The sequence below is a fragment of the Syngnathoides biaculeatus genome, chromosome 7, assembly GCF_019802595.1.
Source record: "Syngnathoides biaculeatus isolate LvHL_M chromosome 7, ASM1980259v1, whole genome shotgun sequence".
In the NCBI taxonomy this organism is placed as follows: domain Eukaryota; kingdom Metazoa; phylum Chordata; class Actinopteri; order Syngnathiformes; family Syngnathidae; genus Syngnathoides; species Syngnathoides biaculeatus.
In genome coordinates, this window is record NC_084646.1 from 25,580,799 (window position 1) to 25,607,548 (window position 26,750).

Here is a 26,750-nt window from a genome sequence, read left to right on the forward strand (position 1 = left end):
TAAATAGCCCGCCCCCGCCACTGTTAATCTGCAAGGCGTAGGTAGAAATTTAGATAATTTAGGGCGAAGGCAAAAAAGAGGAGGAAAGTGACTTAGCCAGCAGTGTGTAGAACTGTGTGTAGGGACTTTGAATGTTGGTACTATGACAGGAAAAGCTCACGAGTTAGTTGACATGGTGATTAGGAGAAAGGTTGATGCATTGTGCATCCAAGAGAGCAAGTGGAAAAGGAGTAAGGCTAGAAACTTAGGAGTAGATGGAGAGTGAGTATATTGGTAGAAAGGTGTAGAGGATGGAGCTGCCAGGCAAAAGAGCAAGAGGAAGAGCAAAAAAATGGTTGATGGATATTGTGAGGGAGGACATGAGGACAGTGGGTGCTAGAGAAGAAGATAGGCTTCGATGGAAAAAGATGACACACTGTGGCGACACCTAACGGGACATGCCGAAAGGAAAAGAAGAAGTAAAATTTGAGAACCTCTACTCTACAATACTGCATGGTAAAATGGTATGTACCATAAAACTTTCAGAACGATGTTGCATCAGAGAGCACTCAAATATTTTGAACCTCAGTTTCTAAATGGGGTAACCAAAATATGAGAAAGAGCTCTCAGTACAAAATGAGTGGAGATCAAAATCACTGTAGACTACAGGACCAGAATAATAATAAACATTTTGTTAAAATAATTTGTCACTGACAGTGTCAATTAGAACAAAATAACCTTTGTAAAGGAAGAAGTTGTATGTGCACAATTAGTAATGTAAATATAGTGTTTCCAAATTGGAAAAAAGGAAATTATGTGATGCATACCGGAAAAACAATGAGTTTCTAAAATTAGTTCATTCCGTGAATAGCAGTCTGCATGGAGATCGACTGGTTCTCACATCAGCCTCACATTTCTGAGGACCCAGGTTCATGCTTGATGTAGTTTCTTGCCATGACAATTCTATATTTCCTCATGATTGCAACATCTTTATCTTGTTTAAGCTGGATCTCACTTCCCTGATTGAATGCAATATGTTTGTCATGAAAATTCATTCATTCATCTTCTGTACCGCTTATCCTCATTAGAGTTGCAGGTGTGCTGGAGTCAATCCCAGCTGACTCTGGGCAAGAGGCAGGGTACACGCTCAACTGGTCCGCAGCCAATCAGAAGGAAAAAGCATGCTCATATTATTGCTGTTATATTCAGATTCTTACAAGGAAAAGTTGAAAAAATGAAAGGCAAGTTGACCTATGTCTCACCGAAAAGCCGACAGGAAATACAATGAATGCTGAAAGCTGTGCCAAAACGCTTTACATGAAGATAAAAGTATCTCATGCTATCCGCTCATGGACACATTACTAAGTACCTGAAAATCTATGCTGCAAAATCTTGCCCAGCTGCACAGTTACCCTGGCAAGACAAATTGATGTAAACCAAATGGTCGAAATGAGAGCGACATATACAGTCCCGTGTTTACCACCAACCTTCAACACGAGTTATTCCCCTCACACATAAGTTAACGCCAAAACAAAAATATCAGCAAAATTTTTAAAAAGGGCTTAGTATTTCATTTGAAATATTTCCAAATACGGTGTATGAACAACACTTTCAGAGTTGACTTCAAGTAGATACAGTATATAGGATGTCATATTAAAAAGAGCCATTTCACGCACCAACAGCCGTCAGAGGTTTGGCGTACAACAGAGAATCAGAACATGCAATACGATTGATAATGCACTTAACTTATGACATCCTCTGGAGCACTTAAGTATCTGCAAGAATACACACAAGGCCAGATTTGAGAAGGAATGCGCACACCTTAGCATTACTCCACCCAAAATAAGGATATGGACAATTGATATAAATTTAGTGGAGGGCAGACAGAATAGAGCGGGGCTGTGCAAGTTTTTCTGACTTCATACGGGAGGATATAACCCGATGTAAAGAAGCTTTGCTGTTCTCCTTAGTGTCATGAACATGGGGTAGGACCCAAATGCAGGACTCCGAGGCAGTGACACGGTCTTTGAGGAAACTTTAATCCAAGCCGAGGTCATACACAGGTAAGCAGTCCAACAAAGGCAAAACAAAAAAAAACTTGGCAAAAGGCAAAGCCCAAAACATGAAAATGAATTCGGATAACTACCAGGGAAAAACAAGACTTAACTCAACTTGGCTGTGGTGGCAGAGGAACCCTTGGCCGTGGAAACAAGGCAACTACACAACAAGAAGCTCGTATACTCACACAGACTCGAGGAGTCTCATACAACGAACTGGCTGCTAGTGACACCACACATGAGGCTTAAAGGTCAAGTGTCAGGAAATGGATTATTTTTAGTATGTTATTAATGAAAATATGGCAGCCAGTATGGACCCATCTGTTTTTTCACCACCATGCCAGCTTGTTGCATTGCTGGATATTGCTCGAACACTAGGGAGGATGGATTTACCCCTCATAAAGCAGAGGCAGCCACACTTAGGGCAGTGGCCCTGGAATGCCCCGGACAGTTTAACTATGGTAAACAGCTATTCTCTGATTGGTCCACGCAATATCTCAACAGCAACCATATTGCGGTGGCACAGTGACATTGCGTTTGGACCCTTCAATTTCGGCTCCAACTTTATTGTAAAGCAGAATTCACCAAAAATTGGATTGCTCACCCAGTGATAGGAAAAGTGAGATGAACTGACAGTTGGCAATTCACACCCGCACATTAAACAATTTGATCTTGGTTACCTTGAATGCATGAAACATTTTAGGCTCCACACACAACATCAGCTTAATCACTTTTTTTAATCATAGAAATAAAAAGATAAAAAAGATAGAGGAGCAATCAAGGAGGAAGCAACATACCTGGGATGCGGGTGAAAATATAAAGAGATATCGTCATGCACTCACATTCATTATAATGTATTTGGTACGTGGCCATCGCACATCCACATTTTAGTGACAAAGACAGGAGGTTTTGTTGAGTCATCCACTGGTATATTGTCAATTCTAAATATAATTAAATATTGTTGTAAAACACAATATATCAATGCTATTATTTACTGTATTTTTATGCCTTGGCAGCAGATAATTCGCTTCATGAAAATCCCAGAAATACAATTCCTGCGTGTACGAATGCTCATATTTGCAAAGTCCTCTTTTTGGACCACCATTACCACCCTAGAAATTCAGAGCTCACACTTTCATGAATAGCCCATTATCAACTGCTTCCTCTGTTTCTGTCTACTATTGGGCTCAACTTTTTTTGGGGGGACATTCAATCATCAAAATATATTGATGTCAAACTTAAACCGCGTGACACTCATTTTGACCAATGTTATGCATTAAAACATCCATCCATCCATTTTCAGAACCGCTTATCCTCATGAGGGTCACAGGAGTGCTGGAGCCAATCCCAGCCGTCATTGGGCAGGAGGCATGGTACACTCTGAATTGGTTGCCAGCCAATTGCAGGGCACGTGTAGACAGACAACTGACGCACTAACAATCACACCTAGGGGCAGATTAGAATCTAATATTAATCCATGTTTTTGGAATGTGGGAAGAAAACGGAGTGACCAGAGAAAGCCCACACAGGCATGGGGAAAACACGCAACGCCCACACAGGTGGGGCCGGGATTTGAACCCTGGAATGCAGAACTGTGAGGCCAACACTCTGCAGCTGCTCCATCGTGCTGCCTGCTTTAAAACAGGGGTAAGCACTATCATAAATTATGCATATTATTAGTCTTGAAAGGGTCCTATGGTTGCACAGCTGTAAAGTGTTGGTCTCACGGTTCTAAGGACCCAGGTTCAATCTCAGCCCCGCCTTTGTGGAGTTTGCATGTTTTCTTCTGACAGTTAGGATAGGCTCCAGCACTCCCGCGACCCTTGTGATGGTAAGCACCTTAGATAATGGATGGATGGATGGATGGATATTAATTTAACTTAATCTTAACTATTTCAAACTTTTCTCACAAATCAGAAGCTTCAATTGTCCTTTGTGGATTCAGTTACTCACCGAAAGACCCGGCTCTCCTTTGGGGCCACGCCAGCCATCTTCATAATCATACAATTGGTCTTTCTCTTCATACCCATAATCATATCCACCCACGTCGTGGTCATCATAGCTCCCATCCAGTTGAAGTTGCTCTAAGGAGTCTACATTATTTTTATGATAAAACATGGTGTCACCAGCCATTGGATCATTCTCCAGTTGCTGCTGACTCTCTTGAAGACCAAAACAGGAGTCCCCGGACTTGGTTATGGAAGTGTTCCAGAGTCCTTCCCCTTGGCGTCTCGGTCCTTTTACCAACATGTTTGTGGATGTGGTTTCAGTTGTTATGAAATCCAGAGATGGTTGCCCACTGTGAGTAGCTGAATTTTCTTTGTTAGCATGATCGGTAGACTTCACAAGGGTTACAAATGCAGAAACGTGGCTCTGGTCTTCAAGATGAACTTCTGGTATTGGGTTTGAGGTTGAATAATATTTGAGCACACTGTCAGAGGCCACTGTCCCCTTGGAATTCAATTGCATTTGATGAATATTTGCTGTTTCAAGAGAGGACGTTGTTACCGTATTAAAGGGGATATCTTTTGCCTCGATAGTGAAATCAGGATATGGCAAAGACGATCGGTATGTGTCGGCCAGCCGGCACTGTTTTTTAAGGTAGTTGCAATAGTGTGCAGCAGCTTGGGCCGAGGGATATATGTCTAATTGGCAAATCCGCCCACTGAATGGTGCAGCTTTATGGTTCAGTCTCCCCAAGGTGAATTGGCCACCAGAATTCCTAAGTGTCTGAGACCTCTCCAGGGTTTGCTCCCGCTGGTGTACTGCACCACATTCTGAATAGAAGGACAGCGATCGTGCACGAACACCAATAGCAAAAGGGTGCTGAAGCCCATCATGCCAGTTGTAGGTAAAGTATATGGCAGCTTTCTCTGATGTGTAGACCACCACTCTGCGGGGCTGAAGCTGAATCCCAAACCGCAGTCTGTCTCTGCCATCTTTGATACTGAAAATAAAAGTGTTCTTTGCCCGGCAGGAGCTTACACTTATAATAACAGAAAACTCCTCACCAAAGTCTGGAGGAAAGAGACTGACCACAGGAGCCTCATAAACAGAGTTGGAGTCTAGTATTACCCCATGCCCAGAAAATGAGAGATTTATAGTTGAGGGAACAGTGGTATATGTGGTTGAAGTTTTGCCAGCTTTTTCGTATGGGTGGTCTGTTATACTCTGAACTGTGAGCCCGAGTTGATAGAGGATATCCACTCCTGAAATAACAAAATAGAGAACATTAGAATTTAGAATATTAAAACATTTATTTTAGTTAGGATATTAGAATATGAGAAAAAATATATAATCAGCCACCAATTGGGGAAGTTCTCTAACTTAAAAAGATGAGAGAGGCTTGTGATTTTCATCGTTGGTATACCTCATCTATGAGAGACAAAATTATTATTTTTTTACAGTCTTCACTCGCTACAATGTGGTTCACGTAACACAACTTCGCTATTACACAGATTTTTTTTCTGTGTAATTTTTACAGTGTACAGGTAGCATGCTATTTTACAGCATATGAATATGCATTGTGTTTTGCGTGTTTACTTGCTCAAGGAAAATGCACACTGTATTCTGCATCCCGATTGGCTAAGGGACTGTGGAGCATTATTAATCATCTCCTCCATGCCAAGTCACCTGTACAGTACACAATGCATTCAACTTGTCCAATTTACTTAATTGTTTGATGCTAGAAGTCTGGCTGTTTCATCCAGTATGTTTGCAAGTTTTCCCCTGACATTCCCAAACTGTTGACCAAGCGCACCTGCAGTTGCACCCAAAAGGCAGAGGAAAATGTTAAGCATTGCATTCATTCATTAAAGTTCTCAAATATAATTGAACTTGGCATGTCTGTGTATAAGAATAGTATCACTCACAAAAAGAGCCCCTTCACCAAGGGCTTCAGAGGAAAAACACGCTACAGCAGAGCCACTACGAAGAGACATGGCCAGAGGAACTATAAAATATAGTTGCTATTATAATAATGATTTCTTCTGTGTTCATCCTCATAGATTAATTACTAAAATTAGCTTGGTTATTTCTAAAAGCTATCAGATTTTGATTTTTATAGAAAAAAAATTATACCGGTCCCTGGAAAAAGCAGAAGATAATGGATGGAGAGACGTTTGTATATTTATTTTTCAAATAAATGTTTTGGCCTAAAACAGGTTTTGATATTTGGTTTCTTCTGACAATATTTTCTTTTTTTTTTTAATCTACAAAAGTTTAACTTGGGTGGCACTGTGGTCGAGCTGTAAAGCGTTGGCCTCGCAGCTCTGAGGACCCGGGTTCAATCCCGGCCCCACCTGTGTGGAGTTTACATATTCTCACCGTACCTGCGTGGGTTTTCTCCGGGCACTCCGGTATCCTCCCACAACCCAAAAACATGCAACATCAATTGGACACTTGAAATTCCCCCTAGGTGTGATTGTGAGTGCGGCTGTTTGTCTCGATGTGCCTTGCGATTGACTGGCAACCAGCGGATTTACGCTGCCTCCTCCCCGTTGACAGCTGGGATAGGCTCCAGCCCTCCTGCACCCCTTGTCAGGATAAGCGGCAATGAAATTTGATGGATGGATGGTTGGATGGTTTAAACTCTGAGTGTTAAAGCTAGAGAAATGTGTGAAAATGTTCCCTGTCTGAGAAAAATTGATAAAGTGTATGGTTAGGGGTTCCACAGCTTTAAAACATGAAAACAAATTTTAAAAACTTGTACTGTAAATGAAAATAATGTTCTGGAAATGTGCAATTATTATTATTATTATAGCTCTGGGAGTAATTATGAGAAAAAGGAAGACTTACAAAACCACTGTTAATCTCCCTCAATCTGGGGATCCACACAAGAGCTCACCCCATAGTGTCAAAATGATCACAAGAATAGTGACCAAAAACGCCATAACCACAACGTGGGACCAAATGATTGACGTGCAGCGAGAATGGACCAAAGTAACAAAGGGTACCATCAGCAACACTGTACTGCCAGGCACTCAAATCTTCCAGTGCCAGATGTGTCCCCCTGCTTAAACTAGTACATGTGCAATCCCATCTGAAGTTTGCGAGAGAGATTTTGGACGATCAAGAAGAAGACTGGGAGAATGGCATATGGTCAGATGAAACCAAAATAGAACTTTTTGGTAAAAACTCAACTTCTTGTGTTTAGAAGAGAAAGAATGCTGAGTTGCATCCAAAAAATACCATACTGACTGTGAAGCATGGGCGTGGAAACATCATGCTTTGGGGCTGTTTTTCTGTAAACGGGAACAGGATGATTGATCCATGTAGAGCACAGATGTGAAACTCAAGGCCCGGGGACAGATCCGAAGGGCCACATATTATGAGGCCCACGAAGGCAAATCATGACTGTCAACTTCCATCATTCTTGTTCAAATTTGTACCAAAATTGTAAATTGTCATGTCATAAATGATAACGTTGAGATATTGTAAGTGTTAACAAACATTAACAATAGTTGAAAAACACAAAATCCTCTTTATTTCTGATTCCAAAAGTAGTTCATCGATTTCACGTGTAAATATGATGAGTTGATTAAAGATTTTTTGATAGTTTCACAGTCATAACAGCCCTCTGAGGGAAACTGTAACTACAATGTGGCTCGTGTCAAAAATTAGTTTAACACCCCTGATTAGAGGAAAGAACGCCTGGGGGCATGTATCATGAAATTTTGAGTAAAATGTCTTTCCATCAGCAAGCACATTGAAAATGAAACGTGGATGGGTCTCTTAGCATAACAATGATCCCAAACAGCCTAGGCAATGAAGGAATGTCTTGGAATGGCTTGGAAAGGCTTGGTAAGAAGCTTTTCAAGCTCCTGGAGTGACCTACCCAGTCTCCAGATCGCAACTCCACAGAAAATCTTTGGAGAGGGGTTGAAGGTTTGTGATGCCCAGGGACAATCCCAAATGATCACTGTTCTACAGGAGATCTGCATGGAGGAATGGGCCAAAACATCAGCAGCAGTATGTTAATACCTTGTGAAGACTGACAGAAAACAGTTGACCGCTGCCATTACCAACAAACGGCATATCGCAAAAGTATTGAGATAAACTTTGTTGTTGATCTAATCATTTTCCACAATCCATCCATTATCTGAGCCCCTTATCCTCACAAGGGTCACGGGTTAGGGTTGGGAGGGTTGGAGCCTATCTTCAGGCAGAAGGAAGGGTACACTCTGAACTGGTTGCCAGTCAGTCGCAGGCCACAGAGAAACGAACAACCATTTGCACTCACAGTCACACCTCAGGGCAATTTAGAGTCTCCAATTAATGCATGTTTTTGAGATGTGGGAGGACACCTGAGTTCCTAAAAAAATCCCAAGCAGGCACGGGAAGAACATGCAAGCTCCACACAGGTAGGGCTGGGATTTGAACCTGGTTCTTAGAACTGTGAGGCAGATGCTCTGACCATTTCCCACCTTAATTTGCTAATAAATTCCTCAGAAGTCAATGTGATTTTCTGGATGTATTTTTCACATTTCGCTTCTCATAGCCTCTCAACTTTGATGAAAATTACAGGCCTATCTCATTTTTTTTAAGTGGGACAATTTGCATAGTTGGTCAGTTGGTGGCTCACTATATATATATTACCCCACTGTACAATTACAATACTGGTGTTGAATAACTTTCTGTGTATTTCCTTCGATAAGGATGCAGTAAACATTTGCCAAACTATATATATTGTGGAGTAATGTATTTTTGTTAGCTGTCTTGTTAGCTAAGAGGCTACTCATGCTTTAAGGAGGATATTGTTTAAGATGGGCAGATGGGGCCATTTTGACATTGACTGAGAAGGACTTTATCATTCATGTAATACCTCAAAAAGCAACAATATCTTCCTTGAATTATTCAATCAATTCAATCAATCTTTTTGATGCATATACTCTATGAACTCTCAACAAACCAACCAATAAACAATGCAACCAAAACCTGGCAGGTCTGTAATCATTATATTTAGGAGTCAGTTATACTTGAAATGAGAAAATGTAAAATCCTCAATAAAACACAAAAGAGCACATTATGATAAAAAAAAAATTCTTTATTTCACCCCTCTATTACACCCAATAATTAAGACCACAAATCATAAACTATGGTGTGAGGTTCAAGATTGAGGCCAACTCATCGTATTTTTCTTTTTTTAATATTTGGTTAACATTTTAGAACAAGTATCATGACAGTGTGTGTGCGTGGTTTTGTAGTTGCAACTTGTTAAGGAGATGAACTTGAAATGTTCTTTTGTTCGTGCATAAAGATGGGCGGGTACGGAAAAATCTTTAATAAGGCATAGATTTGAAGCTGCTCTTTCTTTTCTGTCATTAGAGTATACTGCAAGTGGTCATAATTTTGTGGTTGGTTAGTGAATGTCCAGATTTAAAGTTAAATGCTCATACACATGTTGTTAGACATACAAACCCACATGGCCCAATGACTGTTCATCATCTTACAAACCAGCTGGCTGCAACTAGTAATATACAAGTGATTTATGGTTCAGCAGAGACACGAAAAAGGAGACATGCTGTTCAGGGTATTAAATTAAAGTCAAATCTGTTTCTGAATCTGGGTAAGGGCTGACAGTCTCATAGAATATAAAGTAGTTAGATCTATTTTGTGGTTCTTTTTATTTTAGAAGTTTCACAGAAGACAATGCTGACATAACAATACCCAGGCAGAGCTGAAAAGAACTGAATTTTATATTTCTTATTATAATATTAAAACATTATTATTTATTATAATTTTATATGTGCTAATTCTTCCCTGGTGAAACAGAATCAAGCAATTCTGAGCAAACTTCTTAATGAGAATTTTTCGTTGTTTCTGGAAAGGTGTGTTCTGAAAAATGTAGTTATTTACAGTTATTTTTGGATGTCAGGAAATTCATGTTAGCGCTTACTGATCAGAAATTTTATTTAAAATGAAACTTGCACACTTTGAAGCATTCGGTTTTGGTATGAAGATCTGCTCTGCTCAAGCTCACACCCAACGTAATAAACATCATACAGCTACAAGTTCAACCCAATAAACCAGGCCATTGAAAAAGATAACTAAACAGCCAAATCCAACAATTTAATACCTTTTTTTTGCTGGGCATATTTGTTTTGGACGTGATTAATTGAAAAAACTTTCCTTGCATCATTGCTACCATCATCATGAGTATAACCATTTCACCTGTCTGAATCAACTTTTGTCAAAATATACTCCTGGCTTCTGGAGGTGTTCATGAACCAGACTTTAGAAATGTATACTCTCATGGGTCAGGATGACCAAGTGGTTCAAGGTTCCAGACTGAAGATAAATCTCCTTCCTCAGTGCATTGGGGCTTGTGGTCTCCAAATTGAGGTGTGTGTTCAATTCCCAATCCAGACAAGTGACTTAGAAAAATTCTGTGGACTGACGATGTGGTGCCATTGCAGAACTCCTCTTTGCCCACTTTGGTTGACCTCGCACTCTTCTTGAAACAAATTTTGGCATATAAAGGTTCAGTGCGTCCAAGTTGTTAAGGAGATGAACTTGAAATTCATTGGATTTCCTTGCACAAGTTTAAACCCTATCAACAACGTTGGCTTTAAGCACACTTACAGGAAAAAAAAAAAGATTTCTGGAGTTTTCAGGAGACAGACTATGGAAATTTATTCTTACATGTGTCAGGATGGCTGAGCTGTCTAAGGTGCCAGACAGGCGCCTTCCTCAGGAAATTGGGAATTCTGGTCTTGAAAAGGAGACGTGGGTTAAAATCCTACTCCTGGCAGGTTCTTTTGGAAAAATGGCATGGACTGAGGTACTGATACTTCAGTGACCAGACTTGAATTGAGCTTTCTGAGGATACGCAAGTTGTCACATGTTACCAAACCCCAGAAAACTCTCCAAGCTTAGTTAAAAAGATTGCTGACATTGTGATGCCTTTGCAGGACTCCTCTTTGCCCACTTTCGTTGAGCTCACGCTCTTATTGACACAAATGTTGGCAAAAAAGGTTAAGTTTAAGTTTCTGTCGGAGTTGTTAAGGAGATGGACTTGAAATCCATTTGATCTCCTTGCATATGTGTAAATCCTGGCAACAATGTTTGCCTGCAAGTTCACTTTAGGAAAAATCAGATTTCTGGAGTTTTTAAGAAACCAGACTTTGGAAATTTAGGCTTAGACAGGTCTTGATGGCCGAGCTGACTGAGGCGTCAGATTCAAGGTACATCTCCTTCCTCAGTTAAATGGGGCTTCTGGTCTCCAAAAGGGTGCGTGGGTTCAAATCCCACTCTTGACAGGTCCTTTTGGAAAAAGGGAGTGGACTGAACTACTGATACTTCAGTGATCAGGCTTGATGTTGGGTTCTCCGAGGATATGCAAGTTGTCACATGTTAAAAAAAAAAAACAGCAAACTCTCCAAGCTTGGTTAAAAACACTGCTAATATTGTGATGCCTTTGCAGGACTCCTCTTTGCCCGCTTTCGTTGAGCTCACGCTCTTATTGACACAAATGTTGGCAAAAAAGGTTAAGTTTAAGTTTCTGTCGGAGTTGTTAAGGAGATGGACTTGAAATCCATTGGATCTCCTTGCATATGTGTAAATCCTGGCAACAATATTTGCCTACAAGTTCACTTTTGGAAAAAAAAAATTAAACCTGGATTTTTAAGAAACTAGAGTTTGAAAATATATGCTTGGATAGGGCTTGATAGCTGAGCGGACTGAGGTGCTACACTCAAGGTACATCTCCTTCCTCAATTAATTGGCGCTTCTGGTCTTCAAAAGGAGGTGTGGGTTCAAATCCCACTCCTGACATCTCCTTCTGGAAAAATGGAGTGGACTGAGCTACTGATACTTCAGTGATCTTACTTGACGTTGAGTTCTCCAAGGATATGGAAGTTCTCACATGTGAAAAAACCCAGGAAACTCTCCATGTTTAGTTAAAAAGACTGACATTGTGATACCTTTGCAAGACTCCTCTTTGCCCACTTTGGTTGAGTTTGCGCTCTTATTGACAAATTTTGGCATATATAGATTCAGTTTTAGTTTGTGTCCGTGTTGTTAAGGATATAAACTTGAAATCAATTATATCGCTTTGCATAGGTTTGAATCCTGTTAAAAACATTGGCTTCAAGCACACTTTGCGCAGAAAAAAAATCCCGATTTATGGAGACATACTTTGGATGGGTCAGGATGGTATAAGTCCTTCCATGGTAAATTGGGACTCTGGTCTCTAAAAGGAAGCATGGGTTCAAATCCCACTCCTGACAAGTCACTTTGAAAAAATGGAGTGGACTGAGCTATTGATACTTCAGTGATCAGACTTTACATTGAGCTTTCTCCAAAGATATGGAAGTTGTCACGTTACCACAACCCAGCAAACTCTCCAAGCTGAGTTAAAAAGACTGCTAACATTGTAATGCCTTTGCAGAACTCCTCTTTTCCCACTTTGGTTGAGCTCATGCTCTTATTGACACAAATGTTGGCATATAAAAGTTAAATTTTAGTTTGTGTCCGAGTTGTTCAGGAGATGAACTTGAAATCCATTGGATCTCCTTGTATAGGTTTAAATCCTGTCAACAACGTTGGCTTCAAACACACTTAAGGAAAAATGTAATCCTGATTTATGGATTTTTTTAACGAGACAGACTTTGGAAATTTGGGCTTCCATGGGTCAGGATGGGTGAGTGCTCTAAGGCGCCAGACACAAGGTATAAGTCCTTCCATGGTAAATTGGGACTCTGGTCTCCAAAAGGAAGTGTGGGTTCAATTCCCACTCCTGGCACGTCACTTTGGAAAAATGGAGTGGACTGAGCAATTGATACTTCAGTGATCAGACTTTACTTGAGCTTTCTCCAAAGATATGGAAATTGTCATGTTACCACATCCCAGTAACCTCTCCAAGCTTCGTTCAAAAGACTGCTGACATCTTGATTTCTTTGCAGAACTCCTCTTTGCTCGCTTTCGTTGAGCTTGCGCTCTTATTGACACAAATGTTGGCAAAAAAGGTTAAATTTAAGTTTCTGTCCAAGTTGTTAAGGAGATGAACTTGAAATCCATTGGATCTCCTTACACAGGTGTAATTCCTGGCAACAATGTTTGCCTGCAAGTTCACTTTAGGAAAAATCAGATTTCTGGAGTTTTTAAGAAACCAGACTTTGGAAATTTAGGCTTAGACAGGTCTTGATGGCCGAGCTGACTGAGGCGTCAGATTCAAGGTACATCTCCTTCCTCAGTTAAATGGGGCTTCTGGTCTCCAAAAGGGTGCGTGGGTTCAAATCCCACTCTTGACAGGTCCTTTTGGAAAAAGGGAGTGGACTGAACTACTGATACTTCAGTGATCAGGCTTGATGTTGGGTTCTCCGAGGATATGCAAGTTGTCACATGTTAAAAAAAAAAACAGCAAACTCTCCAAGCTTGGTTAAAAACACTGCTAATATTGTGATGCCTTTGCAGAACTCCTCTTTGCCCCCTTTGGTTGAGCTCATGCTCTTATTGACACAAATGTTGGTATATAAAAGTTACATTTTCGTTTGTGTCCGAGTTGTTCAGGATACGAACTTGAAGTCAATTGGATCTCCTCGCATTGGTGTAAATCCTGCCAACAATGTTGGCCTTCAAGCACACATCCGAAATCATAACGATTTATGGAGTTTTTAAGGAGACAAACTTTGGAAATTCATGGTTCCCTAGGTCAGGGTGGCTGAGTGGCCCAAGGCGTCAGACTTAAGTCCTATCTCCTTCCTCAGTTAATTGGGACTTCTGGTCTCCAAATGGAGGCATCGGTTCAAGTCCCACTCCAGACAGGTGCTTTTGAAAAATTGTGTGGACTGAGCGACTGAAACTTCAGTGATCAGTCTTGAAGTTGAGTTCTCTGAGGATATGGAAGTTGTTAAATGGGAATTCCGGTGGTTTGGATTAACAATGTATCCAATAGGTCATGTAATATGAACTGTATTTTGACAATGTGATGTTAAATCCTCTCTCATTTAATAGTGTTTTGAGAAGATTTTTATCGACAATTACGAATTTTCAGGGGCGCTGCCATTTTCGCGAGTCACATGACTTACGTGGGGGAATATGGCACAAAAGGCTCAATTCATTGTGCCCAGCGCTGATTTCTCTGATTTATCCTCATCTGATGAAGAAATAGCAGTATCGGTTTATCGAGAAGACGGCGGAATACTTCCATACAGATTTGAACCTGTGGCTGTAAATAATGTTGAATATTTGGATGGTTCTTCGGGTGGAATGAAGCCGGAGTCTGACCACTCAGAGGCCTACGCGCGTGATGTAAGTGCGTAAACAAAGGCCCCCAGAGCTCCAGGCTGGCAGCCGTGGATGGTTCTTCGGACGGGAATGACGCGGAGTCTAATGAGCGAGCTGCAGCAGCGGGCCGCGTGCCGAGCTTCGGCAGCGGAGGCCGTTAGCCGAGCTTCGGTTCGCGGCCTCCGCCGGACACCAAAAGCTCGGCTTGCTCGTCTGGTGGAGGCCGTTAGCCATGACACGTGCACTTAAGTCATGTGACAGCAGCGCCCCTGAAAATTCGTAATTGTCAATAAAATCTTCTCAAAACACTATTAAATGAGAGAGGATTTAACATCAAATTGTCAAAATATAATACATATTACAAGATTCATTGGATACATTGTTCATGTCAAGCACCGGAATTCCCCTATTAAAAAACAACTCTCCAAGCTTAGTTAAAAAGACTGCTGACATTGTGATGCCTTTGCAGAACTCCTCTATCTCTGATTTGGTTGAGCTCGCGCTGTTATTGACAAACTTTTTTTTTTCATTTTTGCCCTTTGTTTTATGCGTTAAATGAAAAAGAAGTGTTATTTCCTTAATTGTGGCCTGTTAGGACACTTTTATCTCAATAAGGCAAAAAATTGCCGCCCTGCCCATGAATGGGTTAAAAGACGGCTGACATTGTGATGCCTTTGCAGAACTCCGCATTGGTTGAGCTAGCACTCTTACTGAAACATATGCTGGCATATAAAGGTTAAGTTTAAGTTTGTGTCAGAGTTGTTAATGAGATGAACTTGAAATCCACAGGATCTCCTTGTATCAATGTAAATACTGGGAACATTGTTTGCCTTCAAGTTCTCTTTTGGAAAAATCAATTCCTGGCTTCTGGAGGTTTTCAGATACCACACTTTGGAAATTTAGGCTTTCATGAATCAGAATGGCCGAATGGTCTAAGGTGCAGACTCAAGTTTTAGCTCCTTCCTCAGTGAATTGGGTCTTCTGTGCTCCGTATTGAGGCGTGGGTTAAAATCCCACTCCTTACGAGGGCTTTTGAAAAATTGAGTGGACTCAGCTACTGATATTTCAGTGACCATTCTTGAAGTTGAGCTTTTTACAAGGATATGCAAGTTGTCAGACATTACCAAAACCCAACAACCTTCCTTAACGGTTAGTTAAAAAGACGGATGACATTGCCATACTTTTTGCAAAAGTACTCTTGGTCACTTTGGTTGACCTCGTCCTCTTATTGACACAAATGTTGGCATTAAAGGGTTAAGTTTAAATGGGTGTTGGAACTGTTAATGTGATGAACTTGAAAGCCAATGGGGTCTCTTATGTAGGTTAAAAGCCTGCCAACAACATTGGCTTCTAGTCCCCTCTTGGGAAGTTCGATTGAATTTGGTTGTCTTCTGGTTTTTCTGGTATTCTTTTTTTTTTACACTGGAAGTATTATTTCTTTATCAAAGAATGTTTCAAAACGTGTTCACACTAAAATGAGCGTGGATCACATCCAAAAGAGTTTGTGTCAAACTAGGCTTTAATGGACATATTTTCTTGGCTCATATGATTATCAGAGAAAATGTTAACACTCCCTTCTGAACAACACGCTGCTTTACATGCTTCCTCTCATCATCGAAATAAGGGTGTTCCCATCCTGAACATGTGACCAGATGAGGCTAACATCTACTCTAGACAGTATTTCTACTACATCTCTGTTGACTGATTGTATTACTTTCCCAGAGGACTTAAGTTCATATGTAACTAAACATTAAGATTGTGTTGAAACCTATTTAGACTTGAAAAACAGAGGACAGCTCTGCAAAGGGCACTGAAAGGAGAAAAGATGGGTGAGCTTAGAGGCAGCATTCAGAGAGAGGTTATTTACGTGGCTTTTATGTGCATTCTGAGGCACTGAGTGCAAGAGCAGACACGTTGAGGGAGGAACAGAGGAAAATGATCCCTTGGTCTTTGCCACTGAGATTGTTACAGTGTGAGTAAATCATGTCAGTTTTAGGTGTTCCATCATAATATCATTCTGGAGTTGTATTCTGTGTTCATTGAAAATGGATTTTTAGATGATTTCAAATGCTACATACCTTGAGCTAGGTAGTCTTCTTCTCCAGAGAGTGCTGCGGAACATACTGACAGGAGCAGAAGAAAGTTCCACCTAAAGCAGACATGGAAACTCAAAGTTATTATACTGTATTTATTTTTACAGTGATAATGGGAGTCTATTGGCAGTGTCTAAAATCTTCCTTTTTTAATTTTGGTATTTATTTATTTATTTATTTGTTTATTTTACAGAGAATAGAATAAGTCGCGTGCAAGTGATGAGTATGGGCCAATTCCAATTCCAAGCCTCAATCATAATCTTCAAGTTTCGAAACATCTCCCGTTACAGTGGCTAAATTTAAGCAAGATGTGTCAAGTTATCACTTGGGTTAAGTCATACATACTGTACATACACACAGTGGGGCAAAAGAGTATTTGGTCAGGCACCAGTTGGGCAAATTCTCTTACTTAAGAGAGGGTAACACAGACTTTCAACTGCCTTGAAAGATTTTCAATGGGTTTGCGATCTGGAGACTGAATATGCCATGCCAGGAGCACGAAGTGCATGGAGAAAACCCATGCAGTCATGGGGAGAACATGAAAACTCCACATAGGAGGGGCCAGGATTTGAACCACGGTCCTCAGAACTGAGACCAACACCCTACAGCTCTGACACTGTAGGTGCACAATTTACAGTCTTCATTACAATGAGAGAAAAAAAATGCAGTGAAATACAATAATACTGCACACTAAAAGCATGGATAAAAGCTCGAAAGCTTGAAATACACAGTTTTGACTGAGTAAAGTATATATAATTCGAGAAAATTAAATATTTAATACATTCAATTGGTGGAGCCTTAAGAGACGTTTATCTCCAAATCATACAAGTGGGAGAGGTCCACTTATAAAAACCTCAGCATCCAAACATTGCACTTTTGTTAGGAGATAAATGAAATCTCCCATCAGTACCTCTGATTTCTTCTTGTGAACATCCATGGCCTCTGTGTGTATAGTGACAGATTTCACAGTTGGGTGCTGATCAGTGATCTCCAGGATTTTTTGAGAGATATCACACAGTGTCATTTGTAAAACAGTATGTTGGTGCTCTTCTCACTGCAAAAGTGTTTCTCTCCTAACTCCTAACCCTAACCCAACCGTGACAGCTCCATCACCAACTATTAACATTTGGGGTCCCAATTTTTTCTTGTATGATTTAATTTCAAGCGGCAAGGTGATATCTTGATAAGATATCATAAATAGAGATAGAGTTGTATGTGCTCCACTCCCATTGAGATTAACCGTCATGTTTAGCTTCTTCCATTTTCTAATGATTGCTCCAACAGCTTTTTTTCACCAAGCTGCTTGGCAATTTCACCGTAGCCCTTTCCAGCCGTGTGTTGTACAATTTTGTCTCTGGTGTCTTTGGACAGCTCTTTGGTCTTGGCCATGTTACAAGTTTGAGTCTTACTGATTGTATGGGGTGGACAGGTGTCTTCTAACGACCTCACATAGGTGCAACTGATTCATGATAATATACAGGACACATGGAACGGAGGTGGATTTTTAAAGGTGGACTAACAGGTCTTCGAGGGTCAGAATTCTACCTGATAGACAGGTGTTCAAATACTTATTTGCAGCTGTATCACGCAAATAAATCGTTTAAAAAAATCATACATTGTAATTTCTGAATTTTTCTTATCTCTCTCACAGTAGACATGCATCTATGATGAAAATTTCAGACCCATCCATGATTTCTAAGTGGAAGAACTTGCAATATAGCAGGGTGTTCAAATACTTATTTTCTTCACTGTAGGATAGGCTCCAGCACTCCCAGAACCCTTGTGAGGCTCATAAAATGGATGGATGGATGGATATTTCTGTCATGTTCTAATGTTGGCTTGAGCTGACTGATTAAAATATATGACCCGAATGTTTGAAGACAGCATACATAACGTAAGTACGAGGGGCGTTCATGAAAGATTTCCCCTGACCTACTTCCAATGAGCCGAGAGAATTGAATCTTGGTACAAATATGAGTATTTCTCTACATAGACTCCTGCAAGGGAGACACACTTCTCCCATCACTTTATGCAGTTTTGGAGACCTCTTCTGTAGAACTCAGCAGATTGTGCCTGAAGCCATGCCTTGACTTCAGAAATGAGGCTTTCATCGTTTTTGAATCGCTTTCCTTTTAAAAATGACTTCATGGATGGAAGTCCACACTTGAACTGACGATGCCAGTGTTTGACAACGTCATATGATGGGGCATCCTCCCCATAAACTTCTTTCATCTCATCAAATGCCTCCATCGGAGTGCGACCTTTCAAATACAGGAACCTGATGACTGCTCTGTACTCAACTTGCTCCATCACTCTACCTTACTTTACTTCAGCACCTGAAAATGAGAAACGAATTATGGATCAGAGCTGCAAATTACCATGTGACCTGTGTGTAAGGTAATGTCCGTGTACAATTTCAACTTCCTACCTTAACCGAAAGTCGGTCAGGGGAAATCTTTAATGAACGCCCCTCATATATACAGTAAATTAACAAGTAATTTAAGTAGACACATTGCTCCATCTTGTGATTGGATCAGTAATCGCCCCCAAAAATCCAGATCACGTTAACTGTAGTAATTTATGAAGGTTAAACAAATCACATTTGGACTTCTTTGTGGTTGAAGACATATCAGACCAAATAGTAGTTATTCAGCCAGAAAGAAGTGTTTGAGACATTTCTGCATTTGCAAATGACAGGATTCATTTTGCAAGCCACAATACAAATGACAATAGTGTTTTTATCGAATCACTCTCCCCCTGTAGATGTCACTCCATTGTTAAGCAGCTGCACCAAGGGCTCCAGTAAGGGCCAATTCTCCTTCTTCGTCCTCAATTTACCCCTTAACCCCTCAAGTGTCGTGTACTTAATCAGAATAGGCCAAATGCAGTGTCAAAGGTGTCTCTGTGTAATGCATGAGCAAATTGTTAATTTGTCTTCCATTGTAAACTACAAAGAGGAGCACACTAGCTGAACACATTGAAACTTTTGTTTTGTTTGTCTGTGTCATGGTCCTGCCGGTCCAGCCCTGGCTGTGTGGGATGCAACGCTGGTTGGGAGGCGCAGACCTGCGCCTCATGCTGGCTGATCGGCCCCGGTGTATATAGGACCATGGGGACGACTGGTCCGGCGCCAGATCGGTGCAACTCATGCCATGTTCTAGCACTCCCGTATCTCTGATCGTATTCCCGTGTGTACCGACCTACGCCTGTTCTCTGAACGACTCCGTAAGCCTGACTCCTTTGACACTGCTGCCTTCCTTAATCTATCTTCCGCCTACCGACTCCTGCCTGCCTGCGGACTGCCCTCCACGCCCGACGTCCTAACTACCGCTGCTGCACCTGACTGCCTGCCCGATCCCCGACCTTGGAATAATAAACGTTTTTCCCGAATTACCTCTGCGTCTTCCAACTCGTGCATTTGGGTCCTACCTCCGTCTTGATGGGTTGTGACAGTCTGTTTCTTTCTTTCCTTTTGTCCTGTGAGGCTGTTAGATCGAGCAGATCTGTATCCCTGGAACAGTTTTACTGTGTCACAATGCATTGGACTTTTTAAGACCCCACTGTGTTTTCTTTGTATTCTGATGGATATTTATTAAGAATTTGTCATTCCGTCGAACACAACAAAGTTTTTAAAGGGGAGTAACTGAAAAAAAACAAGTGTGAAAAGGAAACTAAGTAATATAGGAAAAGAAAACAACAAAAGATAAAGCCCAAGCTGAAAACAAGATGAAGAACGTAAAGCTTATATAAGTAAAATGACATATAGGATTTGAAAGCTGTACGGGCTATGTGCTGCACCCTGTATGGAAAGGACAAGACAATATAAGATAGGACTGGACCTGAATGGGAGTGGAACCATGCAGGACAGGAGTTGTGGGCCAGGGTGTAAAACTCAAATGTGGTAGGAGTGGCTACGCAAATTATAAACATCTGTAGGACCACAGTGTATGAGAGGGGATACCCAAGAAATTCCAAGTTAAATTTGTTTTGTTGCAATGAGTGAATGGCCCAACACCCGAATAAGTCCGAGGTGTGTGTCTGCTGACAAATGCAAGTGAAGTGACACTATTTCACATTAACAATAACCATCTGAAGTGTGCTATAATTGCTGTGCCTGTATTACGGGGGCCGAGGAGCCCACCTCCCCCAATCAAGAGGTGGGGTCGGGCCCAGGAATCCACCTAGCGCGGCCCAATGGATGGGACAGCTCCCACACCAAGGGATCCAAATGGTTTACCAGCCCCATGAGGCATCCCAAAAAAGGGGCTTGCAGGCTTTACCATCCTCTGAACATTCAGACTAAATCGATCATGCTTGCAGGCAACTCCACCATGGAAGCTGCTGGCACAACAATGTCTCCTGATAACTTCTGGGAGAATGACTGTGGGGCAAAAAATGAGCTTGTTTTACACTGTCCCTATAAGAATCAGAATCAGAATGTCCCGTCACTCACAGTCTGCTTTTTTAGCTTCCACTATCCTGTTATTTGAGTGTGATAGTGGCAAACAGCAGGTGCTGCTTTATAAACGTCTCACTTTCACTGTCTCAGTGAAGCAACTCTGAAAATACAAGAGTTTGTGTGGCCTTGTTTGGAAGAGAGCCTCAGAAAGGCAGGAATGTTTGTTTTCCCACACTTAAGCAATGGAAAGAGAAGCACAAGCATATCGGGATGAAGCGAGACAAAGTATTGAGTATGAATGGAAATGCATATGTAATTGCAAAAACACAGTATAACCTGTTCGCTATCAAGAATGTAGTCTGGTCTCCATGTCCAGAAACACAGTCACTTAATCTCCAAGTATGAAAACGCAACATGAGACAACAATATGTGCTATTACAATAATTCATCTGCCGAAAGGGGAATAAAAAAGGACATTTCTCTTAGCTCTAAACTTGTCAGTTATTAAAAACAGATTTCAAATGGGAACAAAAAGCTAAATATAACTTCAACATTCCCTTTTGGGCTGTCAAGAGGTAATGCTAAGTCAGACAGTTTTTTTTCTGTCATCCCTTCTACAGCTATTTAAGGAATCTTCCCCCCCACCCGCACACCCCCACCCCAATCCCCACCTGATCAAGCACATCTACAATGACATAGGTGGCGAATATATCCAGACAATCAAACACCATGCTGGCAAATGTTCAGTTTCAGGGTGACAAGAAAAAAACACTGGAAGATAAAAATGATAGTCTGGTCCTGTCATTTGAAAACAAAGAGAACAATTCATGGCAGCAGGTCTTTATTAAAAGTAAGTGACATGCTTCTCAGTCTTTGCAATGAAAGTAAGACAATGCTCCCCAAACACAGTTCTGTTGACTGAGGGAAATACCACTATGTGGGGAGCGGGTGTCATGCCAAGACTTTAAATAATCACAATTTAGAACTACCCAATCGACTGAATCCTTACGCACTCACAGTAATGTCTTTCACCCCTGAAAAATAGCTTGGATCCTCAACAGTTTTTCATTTACCCCGGGAAAGGACAGAGAGGTACAGTGCTCAAATGATCAAAGTAAAGTTCTCTTTACAATGACAACACAGAAAAGTACATGTATTTCTTAAATTTACTCTTATAATTTGTAAGGTGGGTTAGTTAGGTTCGCTGGAGCTAACCCTAACCCTATACATTCATAGTACTGCATACAGTATGTCTACAAGTCTTACTTGGCTTACCGCTAATCACAGCATTAGTGACAACAAAGTATGAAAAGTTATTAATTTATCCAAACAACTCTAAACAGTTTAAAATATGTGTGGGTGAGGTACACACAATGGTTGGAGTGAATATAGATACATGATGTCCACGCCACATATTACCACTAGCACTTTTCAACAGCTGCTTCGGTGTGTAATAAAGCTACCAAGGTGATGGGGGTAATGTTCAATGCCCAGTCATGCATGAATCGCTGTACCCTCTTCCACATATAGCTATGTACGTTGCCATGTAAGATGTTATGTCGCATTTAAAGGGAATGATAAGAGTTGCTTCCACTGGACAAGATTGAAGTCGACTGAACGCACCCACACCAATGCTGATGTACCACTTTTAAATGTGCTGATGTATGCCGGTCAAAGAATTTAATAAAACCACGTCTAGCCTACCTGCTCACAGAGTTACACTCAGCACATTGCTGGATTTATGCCAGTAACAACTCCTATGCGTGTTCTGACTTAAATATAAATTTGGGTGATAGCAGTGTCATAGGAAAGGAATTTGGTCAGGAAAAGGGTATATTTACTCGGAATGTCTCTCTGTAAATTGCAACAAAAAATTAAAAAGACCATTAAATCATTAAAGCTTGTGGTGTGTGTATGATGTTCTGTATGGTTAGCTTCACAATCCCTATTAAAAATGAGTATATAATCTGTAACCAATATGTAGTCGTTTTCTATGTTATCACAATAACACCTGAATGTCGAACCAAATGACTTCATAATGATAATTATTAGGATTCATTTATGTACACCCAGGGTCACGATACAACCATAGTTCACAGAAATGAAGTACTGTACTATGACAATAATAACAGAGCATAAAACTCCAATTAGTGTGGAATAGGTCTTTTCTGTATTTGAAGAGGTTTTATGAAATTGTGTTTCAGACTTGATATTGTTGAAGCACGAATAATCAAAATTTCAATTTTTTTTTTTTTATCCTCTACTGCCAACATTTATTATACTTCACAGAGCTGATTTCAAAACTATACCTCACCAACTATTACATTAAACATTATACTAGTTATTTAATGTCATGTATTTCACTTTCAGTACAGTATTTAATTCTTGAGCCAATGTGGTGAGTGTAAGGCACTCTCTCGATACTAGTTTTTGGAGTCAAGAGGTCAGGGCAGACCAAAGTAAAGATTGACTTAGTCCACAAGACAGCAAGCAGACAAAGGGCTGTGAGTAAACTTACAGTGGTCTTTATTGGTTTACCCTTTTCCTCTTCTAGGAGGATTTCCAGATGTTAAAAGCCATAAATACAGAAAAACTCACAGAAATACACGAGCATCTCTACGGCCACTAGTGTGCAAAAAGTTAGTAAAGGCAGCAAGAAATGGTGCACGTTGAGATCTTTCAGTGCATGATATGTTGTGCAACGCTGGATCAGTAGTGTGTTTATTTCCATATTAAAAGTGCATTAAATGCATCTCAGTGCCATTTTGCCTGGATATTTTTGTTTAAAGCTCAAGTCATTTTTCACTAAGGGCTCTTCTTTTCAACACAGTTTCAGTGTTAACAGATGGTGACTAAGAACTGTACACAAATATGTCTCCATGGAAAAATGAGTGAGATCCGTAATGCACACTTCATAATAGTCTACTTGACAGACATACTCAGAGTTGTAGTTGTGTCATTGTGATAAAACCCTATCCAGTATTTTGAAATAAGGGATTATAATTTTGTATTATTCAGAGCACTACTTGTAAGACTCAGAAAGGGACACTGCTGTACTGCTGAATGAAACATGAAATTTACAAATGAACAAAAAGGACTTAAAAGGAACATGTTTTGGAAATGTTAGTTTTAAATTGCATGCATACAAGAAGTTGGGTCTCTGGAGTGCCTCCTATCATCCTAAAGTGCAATTACAAGATGCAAAGGTGCGAATACCCTCCACTTTCAAGCCAAAATGGAACCAGAGCTGCCAGGTTTTGATGGATGCACAGATTTGCATAAAAAGCACAATAGCACCACATATGTGATTGCTTGATGATGTTGTCAAGTACGTGGAGGTGTGGTGGTGGTACAGGGTACTTCTCCATGTGCCCACCACACACACACTAGATACACAGATCTACACAGTAATGTACAAGTGTAATTTGGCATCTTGGTGATGAAGTGTTGACTCCACAGCGAAAATAAAGTACAATCCATACTTTATTTGTGGGGCCTCGGATGGCCTTCACAGTCCACAGGGGGTTTTTAAACTTTGGGCTCAGCCACCCAAAACTATGCCCATCATCACCATGGTAACAAAATCCATCCTCACAATTGGACTAGCAGTATAGAAGGGAGGGTGACTAATGACTCCCTTTGTTGTGTCAGGCTCACCCCCTCGAAACAGGCTGATTTGAGCAATACAAACCAATGTGTGTAAAATTCTTGATCCTTTGGTCATGAAGACTAGTTTAAAAAAAGACATAATCCATTAATTGTCTCAAATGAAGACTTAATTTCAACTTTGAGGATATCTGAGTGAGTGCAATTCATAACCAGTTCATAGGCACTTCAGCAGTGCCAAGGAACTGGCCTCTCTCCAACAACCAATAATTATTTTTCTTCATGGCAGACTTGAACCTTCTACCTTCAGTGCAAAACCCAAGTACTTAGAGGCTGAGCTTCAAACCTACCAAAATTGAACACATTTTAACTCTGCTGGAATGTCAAACAAGGCCATACAATAATAATGCATCTGATCTTCAGCTATACTAAAATGAACTCAATTTAAAAGTGTTTCTGCTAGCTCTGTTGTGCCACCGACAGCAAAGTAGCAGCAATACCCACAACAGTAGCTGATTGTCTGGACCTCAGGAGTCAGTAAACCACTGATGCATACCCATTAAACTTATTGAATTCAAAGAAGGCTGCTCAGGCAACTCACTTCTCACTTTCACTCAGAAGAAGGAAAAACAAGACCAATCATTTCAAGTCAACTTTAATTTCAAGAGGTTTCTGGGAGAGCAGAGAGACTTTTGCTACCATCTGCAGAGAATATCTAACAGGGCACTGCTTATTTGGAATCCAAAAACAATGTAGTTCCCGACATTACAAGGAACACTTTCTGTGAAAAATGAAAAGGGTGATCTATCTATTCTGGACTGCAAGAGATGTCACTTCTGGGATGATTGATGAAGGACAGATTATTACAGTACAGCTCTTCTTACATCTCTTCTTGTAAATCGCCTGTAACTGGCATGCTGAATAATCACTTTTTCTTCAAAGCATTGTTGACCCGGAGGCCACATATCATCTTGGTGCATGTTTCTAATACTTTCGCAATACCCACACATGCACCAACGTTAAGGAAGCACTGATACCGCATTGTTGTAGAGTAAAGCAACAGCTGCAAATAAAGCAATATAATATCTTTATGTTCGCGTCAAACGAATGAATGGTTGCGCCCGTCGTAGTGTTGAACTGGCGGAGTCTCGTAGTTGCATGCAGTTGAACAAGATGTTGAGTCAATTGGCAGCCCTTCAGGGAAAGACGCCAACGAGCAGAACAATGCTTCCAATCCCACAAGCACGAACCATAAACTCTTTCAAACGCACACAATAGGACATCTGCGACAAACGAGCACTTACGTTGCTGCCGCGGAAACGTGTCCACTCCTTGTCCGATGAGCTCCTAAATGCATTTGTATGCATTTGTCCAGCCAGCAGAATTCTGGGTGAAAACGGAATCACATTCGAAAGGATACCTGCTCATGGGCAAAGACTTTGGAAGCAGCCAAGGGAAGCTTCAAGTGGCCGCAGGAGTTGTGTTACTGCCAGTTCACAGATTCCTCATCGTGTGATAGATAGTCCACAGGAGAGAGCTCTTGGCTCTCGCCGGCTCTCTTTTGCGCTCTTGCGGCGCGCACTGACCCGGGTTGCTTCTTGATCCAAAGTAGGGACTCACAGTGCTTGTTCACGCACACGCACAAACAGGTACGATTGTCGATGGGGTTGCCCTTGCATTCACAGATCATCGGACGCCTTGGAGAAGCTTCTTCGCCGGCGGGTTGCGCGCTGCGTCTTTACCTCCAGGCAGTGGTTTGCGCTATGTGCCTTGACTTGCACTGATGCGACAGCATTCAGCCCGGTACAACTACTACCTACCAGCTGCTGGTGTTGGATTTCACCGAGTTCTGCCCTGTGACATCACGTGCAGAATGTTGGCATGTGCGCACTCATGCCTTCAGTCTACTTTAACTGTTGTCCACTAAGGCAAAAAGCACTATTTATATAAGGAACTATTGGTTTAAATGCCATCACAATCACACCTAGGGGCAATTTAGAGTGTCCAATTAATGTTGCATGTTTTTGGGATGTGGGAGGAAACCATAGTGCCTGGAGAAAACCCATGCAGGAAGCTTTACCAGCTGAGCCACCGTGCCGCCAGTTTATATATATATATATATATAATATATATATATATATATATATATATATATATATATATATTTGTACTTTAACATTTTCCCTGTGTTTGCACGGGTTTTCTAAGAAAAAAAGCACTCCATATCCTTAAATATTGATTTGTGTTTTCAATACACAAAAACACATTTTCTTTTGATTGTTATAAAATAGCCATACGTGTGAATTTGGTCATCCATCCTGACCTTGAATGTATTTTCCCCCGACACATACTTAACTCGTAAAATGTTGAATGGAAAAAATCAGAGCA

The 26,750-nt window shown here is 40.8% G+C and overlaps 1 protein-coding gene across 2 annotated transcripts in view; it reads right to left on the bottom strand.

Annotated features, from left to right (window-relative positions):
- LOC133503855 (collagen alpha-1(XXIV) chain) overlaps positions 1-26,151 on the bottom strand; it is a 145,335-nt gene extending 119,184 nt beyond the window's left edge. For both annotated transcript variants that reach the window (XM_061825822.1, XM_061825821.1), the window contains exons 1-3: positions 25,667-26,151; positions 16,343-16,413; positions 3,990-5,245 (exon numbers count right to left, since the gene is read on the bottom strand). In XM_061825822.1, coding sequence (XP_061681806.1) covers positions 3,990-5,245; positions 16,343-16,413; positions 25,667-25,719 — 1,380 coding nt within the window. In that variant the 5' untranslated portion in view covers positions 25,720-26,151. The remainder of the gene's footprint in view (positions 1-3,989; positions 5,246-16,342; positions 16,414-25,666) is intronic.
- Positions 26,152-26,750: the final 599 nt, after the last annotated feature.